Raw genomic sequence first — 7047 nt, 5'->3', positions numbered from 1 at the left:
CAGGTGGGCAATGCATCTGAAACTCCCCAAGACCGGGTAATTCAATAAGGCATCAAAGAGACAAAACAATAAATGGAATAATGAGGTAGCAGGACAGCATTTTTTACTCTGGTAACTCAACCAGAGTAAAAAATAACGTCTGAATCAATCATTGGTCACTGGCAGATCTATGGCCAACCTCTCTGATCGACCTTTGATTGTTTAAACAATGTTAACATACACTCTCAGATCCTCCTAGTCACCAATGTATTAGAGACAGAACTAGAACCATGCACTCCTTCACTTTTGATGACATCCTAGAGGAAGCGGGAACATTTGGACGATCCCAAAAGCGAATCTTCGCCCTGCTATGTATGGTCTCCATGCCATGGGCTGGTGTCTATGTGGGCATCGTGTTCCAGGGGTTCACCCCAGAGCATTGGTGCCGGGACTCGGGGGTGAGCGAGATGCGGCAGAGCTGTGGCTGGAACCTGATGGACACTAGAAAGATCACTATCCCTTTGGTCAACACCTCAGGAGTGTCGGTCCACAGCCGATGTGAGCAGTACGACCTGGACTGGAACGCTACCGGTCTGACGTGTGACCACCCAGGGATTCACTTTGCTGACACCCAACAGAGCAAAGCTCCCGTGACCTCATGCAAGGACGGCTGGGAGTATGACTATGAGGGCAGGCAGTCTTTTGTGACCGAGGTGAGAATTAGGAAGCACTTCTAAAATGTACATTGCCTGATGTGATTCTTCTTTTTTTGGCTCTATGCCTCTTTATTTGAAATCTACAATTACTACAAGGTTGAGGTGTATACTCTGCTTTTTTAGGGTTGTTCTGTACATATTGGTTTTATGTTTACATTATAGAGTGTCTGGTGATACCAGTGGGTTAGAGTGTCTGGTGATACCAGTGGGTTAGAGTGTCTGGTGATACCAGTGGGTTACACTGTCTGATGATACCAGGGAGTTAGAGTGTATTGGTGATACCAGTGGGTTACAGTGTCTGGTGATACCAGGGAGTTAGAGTGTATTGGTGATACCAGTGGGTTACATTGTCTGGTGAAACCAATGGAGTTGCACCCTTCCACAAGTGCTTCATTTGGACATTACATGAATCTGTTCAAAAATTAAAATGTTTTGGGGTCTTGATATTTTGGTGAAAACAAATACCATCAAATAAAAACTGTCCATCTATATTTCAACCTGATAGTAATCAGCCGATTTAAAATCTAAAGTTTGGAGTGTAGAGTCAAATGAAGAACAGATGCTTCACTATCCCAATAATAATTGCGGAAAATGTGTGCTCGAGACAATTAATTGACTTTCAATTTCAGAACAAACAACTGATTATGATGGCAACAATGTATTTCTAAATTTCAGTTTGACCTGGTGTGTGCTGATGCCTGGGTTGTGGACATGTTCCAGGCTACAGTCAATGTGGGCTTCTTCATCGGTAGCATAGCTATTGGATACCTGGCTGACCGGTAAGGAAGGGTGTGTGGGGGGACATGCAGATTAGGGCACATTTCATTATGACTTTAAGAAAAGGCTTTAAAACAGAAACATTTATAACATAATATAGCCCTTGCTAAAATAGGGTGAACATTAATAAAATAAACTTCAAACAATGTATGTGCAAAGATCGAGAACAAATATATCTTTCTGTATTTTAGATTTGGCAGAAAGGCAAGCTTCTTGATGTCCAATCTCTTGAATGCGGTTTTTGGAATTCTTGTCGCATGGTCACCAAATTGGATATTGATGCTGGTGTTTCGAGCATTCTATGGCTTTGGTGTCAAGGGAGGCTGGGTGGCTGGATATGTCCTGAGTATGGCAATATTACTTACTTTAACAGTGTCTAAACCCTTAAAATGTTAATAGAAATGTTACATTTCAGATTTTTTAAATAGTAGTTTTTATTTTTACATGACTATTCCCTATTCATTCCTATTTTCCCTCCTTAGTTACAGAACTGGTTGGAGTAGAACATCGGAGGACTGTAGGAGTCCTCTACCAGATGTTGTTCAGTGTGGGGATTCTCATCCTGCCCCTCATCTCTTACTTCATCACAGACTGGCGGTGGCTGCAGTTGGTAATCACTGCGCCTTACCTTGTCTTCCTGTCCTACTACTGGTAAGACCCCTAACTGCCTCGTACAATGGGCATGTAATATACTGTGTTCACTCTCTTAAGCATTTTTGCATTGAAGTGTCCATACATGTCCATTCTTTCAGGTTTATCCCAGAGTCTCCGAGATGGCTTCTCTCCCAGCACAACACAAAGAAAGCTGTGGAGATAACCGAGTCAATAGCAAAAGAAAACAAGAGAACCCTTTCTAAGAACATTGAGGTGAGTAGATACAGTTTCTTTCATGTGTGTTTATGAATATAAAACACTGATAAAGTCGATACGAGGAAATAATGAAAGATTGTTCTGAGCGTAGGCATTCAAAGGGATCCAAACAAATCATTTCAAAGGGTCACACCTGGATCCCGCTTCTTTGCTCACATGATCAGACAAAGATAGTTTTCACTAAATGTACACGCACAGCTTTAGATGACATTTAAAAATATAGTTAAAAGATGCACTGGGGACTGTAACACAAAGGAAAACCACTACACAGGATGAAACATCCCAAAATAATAAGGGAATATATTGACTCTAGTAGTAGTGGTATTACTAAATGTTTAGCTTCTTTCACTGACAGTTTGCCTAGCCACACACTAGGCGCAAATGTGTCCTCTGCTTTTGTCTGACCTCCCTCATTGACAACCTTCCAATCACTTGGAATTCAAGCTGGCTGTTGAGTGAGCTCAAGGTAAATACTTCATGTTGTTACACCCACCCCTTCAAAACCTGCTAAACAGCCAGCTACCTTGGTCGTTGAACTGAGCCCAACTTAGCAGTGAAACCAATGTCAAACATGCTGTTCATAACAATTTGAACAGTACAAAAGGGTACAATACAAGATGGATAGCCCCACCTGCGAAATTTTAAACTAGCTGTGGAATAAGCTCATGGTCCATTCTTAACTCTGTTGCATGTACAAATTCGATTTTGTGGGTAATATTTTGTGGCATTTTGTACAGCCTTCAAGCCAGCATCAAATCCAGCCTTAAATCCATCTCTTTTAACGTGCATTGGAACCCTTGTCTTGAAACTGGTCCATGCCCCAGCAGGCTACCATTCTTCATGATAAAGCCATTGTTCCTTATCATTTCTGCAACAAACAGATGCATCACAGTCTAACCATCTCATACAATTACATTTCATGTTTTTTATCATTAGACAACCCCTTCAATTGTGAAGATGTGGCGATAACTGTTTTCTTTCTATTTCTTAGACAGAGCTAGGTTTAAATAAGAAAAAGCAGACTTAAGTTTCCGAGGCTTGATTGTAAATGATTGTTTTCATTTTTGAGTGAAAGGAAAATATTTTTATAGATGTAATTTAAGAAACCAAAAACGATAGACACTCAAAGACAGCGTTTCATGATAAAATAGTAGAAAATAACTTTCTTCACTGTATTTTACAGACAATGAGAGACAACAATGCAAATGCCTCAACTGCTTCATTCATGGATCTAATAAGAACTCCAAAAATGAGAAAACACACCTTCATTCTTAGTTTCAACTGGTAAGATCTAATCCAAATAAAACATACCAGGAACTGTAGTACCCTCATTAGTCACATATAAACTGTATTGTTTATGCCACTGTAGACCCCTCTATAATTATTCTTATTCTTCTAGGTTTACTAGTGCAGTTGTGTACCAGGGTCTTATAATGCGTCTAGGAATCCTGGGAGGAAATGTGTACATTGATTTCCTGATCTCTGGGCTGGTGGAGTTCCCTGCCGCCTTCCTAATCCTCCTCACCATTGATCGTATTGGACGTCGTCTTCCCTTTGCCACAGCTAACATTGTAGCAGGAGCATCCTGCATTATCACTGCCATGATACCTGAGAGTGAGTCTCCCTTTTTTTTAAATGACTTTTGCTTCTTTATTTTTCACCCTTTTTTCTCCCTTTCCCAATTCTGTCAAGCAGAATTATACCCAATGGAAGTGTTGGGTTTGTAAACCACCCCAAACCATTATGCTTTCTCTCACACTGCTCATTCAGGAAGTCACGTTGGTCAGTGTGTGTGATGGCACACACTCCCCTGATGACCTCAATTAGCTTTGCAGATACACAAGTCCAGCTTGATCCCCGGGGCAATGCTGGCCAATTTGCATGGGCCAAGGGGCTCCCCAGGAACCCAGTCAAGGTGTTGTAACTTTTTCTCTTTTCTCTCACTTACAGGCATGTTCTGGTTCAAAACAGCCGTAGCCTGCATCGGCCGGTTGGGCATTACAATGACTTTCGAAATGGTGGTGTTTGTGAACACCGAATTGTACCCTACATTTGTCAGGTCAGAGAAAACAGAACACAACTAAATACACTGAACAGAGTTACGGAAGGAACATGTTACAATGTCATTGACACGTCAGGTGGATGGACAATGTTCCCGTTTGCGCCATGTAGAATGAAATGTCATGACAAGGTTGTATCGCACCAGACTTACAATCAGTGTAACAGAAAGGTTAATTGTAGTTCCAGACAAGGACATTGTTGTTTCTATTCTCAGGAACCTGGGTGTGTCGGTATGTTCAACTCTGTGTGACATCGGTGGCATCGTGGCCCCATTCCTTCTCTACAGACTGGCTGCCATCTGGTTGGAGCTGCCACTCATCATCTTCGGTATGTTACCGAGTTGTGCCATTGTATAAGGAACAATAAAATATCTCAGTTTCAACATTTGATATGTCTTTGTACTATTGTATACTTAACATAGGGATTAAATGATTTGTACATCATTTCATTCTGTTTTTATATACATTTTAATATTGAAAACAATTACTTGAATATTGTTGTTGCTCTCAAAAACCCAAAAGCCTGTATATCGAAAATATGCATTACCACTAAAACAGGTCCGAATCACAGTATTAAAATTATTATAAAATGTCAAAAATTTTCGTAATGTATCCTGTCAATATGTATGTTGCTGAAGCAAGCTCATTGAAAATGCTTTCTCCTCAGGAAGGCATGTAACCTTCAGTTGAGATGTAATTTTGTGAAAAATATGCACTTTTTGGTTGGGTTTCCTGTGGACCATTGGGAGTGTGGGGGCCCCAGTTTTACAACCCATATTTTGGTGAGGTTTCTAGATTTTAGTAGGCCGTGTTATGGACATTTTGAACTAAGGTACATGTACTTCCTCCTTTAAGAGTTCTGATCGATGGAATTGCCATCACAGCCGTAATGATACTGATGGTGATAAACTCTTTATTTTGCCACCCAGGGGTCCTTGCATTTGTGGCTGGAGCATTGGTCTTGCTATTGCCTGAAACCAGAGGTGTGCCCCTTCCTGAGACGATCGATGACATTGAGTTTCCAGAAAAGTAAGATTTTAACACTGCTATTATTATTTCTACAACCAAATGTGATGAAATCATGCTCTCCAACAGAAGCGTTCATATCTTGATGATGTCTGAGGTGAACATCTGTTCATTATGTGTTTACTGTTTTTTATTCCTCCTGCCATCTCAGATGCAAAGATAATGCTCTGAGGATTATAGAGCTGAAGAGGACACAGGCAGTGAACCTTTTGCCCACCAATAGTGACGTGACAACCAACAAAGACCCTGAAATGGTTTGATTCCTTTCTGGACATCTTAGGGGTTGTGTAATGAAAGTACGACAAGTTCATGACAAGAAGTATTCATTTTCATGTTACGTTACAGTTGCCTGTTTTCAAAAATGTGTTGTCTCTTATATTAATAAGGATAGTTTGTAATGGTGAGGTCAAAATATCTTACTTCTAGCATATGCCATGAGTTTTCTAACGGCATATGAAGATCTCCCTGTCAGATCAAGTGCTTTGTGCCATGCATCTCTTCAGATAAACCCTATTGAATATTTCACTCACATGGTTTGTTATTACTTTATTTTTTTAATTTAATGTTGGAAACGTGGATAACAAATACTATGTGTATTTATTCAAAGTTTTGTGGTGTGAAAAACTTTAATTAAACGTGCAGCAAGTGAAACCTCAATAAACACACACACACACGATAGTAAAAGCACAGTTTGTTCATGACATTTGAAAAAGGGCTGATTTTTGTAGATTGTACCAGTCAGTTGTGCATTCTTACTCAAACCTTATGATTGTTGTTGTATTTGTTGTTGTTTAAATTAGAATGAATGTGAGTACATTACATACTGAATACAGGGACAATAACATGTAAAAAATAAAAAAGCCACTGTCTTCTGGTTAGGAGTGATGCCATGATAGTGAATTAGACATTCTGCTCTGATACGTGTTTTGTGTTATGTGCTTACCGTGGAGAAACAAATGGAACAGGAACAGATTGTGTGTGTTTATTAGAAGAGGCAGAGAAGGAGGTGAGGGAGGAATCAAACCGAAAATAAATTGCTTTAATGCGTATGAGGTGTCATCTCTGGGGCGGCGTCATCTCTGGGGCGGCGTCATCTCTGGGGCGGCGTCATCTCTGGGGCGGTGTCATCTCTGGGGCGGTGTCATCACACACTTCACCCTTTCGATGGTTTAGAAGGTGAATTGAACAGTCCTTGTTCCAAAAAACATTTGGACTACTGGTTATCAGGGATTTACTGTATGCTCAGGGACAAAAAGATGTGTCAGCTCGGAGATTAGAACCGGTGAAAATACCTTTATTCAGATCGAGTTAGAGCAGTGTTTCTCAACCCTGCTCCTGGGCGCCCCCTTGCCCTTCATGTTTTAGATCTCTTAGGACCTGTCCCAGTATCCACACTTGTGCCCCTCAATTGAGCATTCTCGTTAAGGGCTGAAAGACTGTCGGGTGTCCTAATTCTGTAGTGTTGTTCTCCAGGGGTGATCATTCAGCGCCCTCCTGCGCACTTGGAAACAGCACAGCTGGAAACAGTTAGCACTGCTGGAAACAGTTGTGCTGATTAAAGGAGCAATAAAACTGGCCTTTGTTAAACTAGTTGAGTAACTGAATCAACAGCGGTTGTG

The 7047-nt window shown here is 40.8% G+C and overlaps 1 protein-coding gene across 2 annotated transcripts; it reads left to right on the top strand.

The window, feature by feature from the left end:
• Positions 1–33: 33 nt before the first annotated feature.
• LOC105017706 (solute carrier family 22 member 2) lies at positions 34–6475 on the top strand. 2 transcript variants are annotated; one of them, XM_029114407.2, is made up of 11 exons: positions 34–692; positions 1371–1474; positions 1664–1818; positions 2063–2123; positions 2225–2339; positions 3526–3626; positions 3742–3956; positions 4293–4401; positions 4618–4730; positions 5332–5431; positions 5580–6475. In XM_029114407.2, the coding sequence occupies exons 1-11, from the start codon at positions 270–272 to the stop codon at positions 5686–5688; spliced, it is 1605 nt and encodes a 534-aa protein (XP_028970240.2). In that variant the 5' UTR covers positions 34–269; the 3' UTR covers positions 5689–6475. The 2 variants fall into 2 exon arrangements, with proteins under 2 accessions (XP_028970240.2, XP_010880841.3); XM_010882539.5 differs by having other exon boundaries at positions 36–692; positions 1955–2123.
• The last annotated feature ends 572 nt before the right edge of the window (positions 6476–7047 follow it).

Source organism: Esox lucius, chromosome 18 (assembly GCF_011004845.1).
Source record: "Esox lucius isolate fEsoLuc1 chromosome 18, fEsoLuc1.pri, whole genome shotgun sequence".
NCBI classification, from domain to species: domain Eukaryota; kingdom Metazoa; phylum Chordata; class Actinopteri; order Esociformes; family Esocidae; genus Esox; species Esox lucius.
This window is presented reverse-complemented; position numbering and strand designations above follow the sequence as displayed.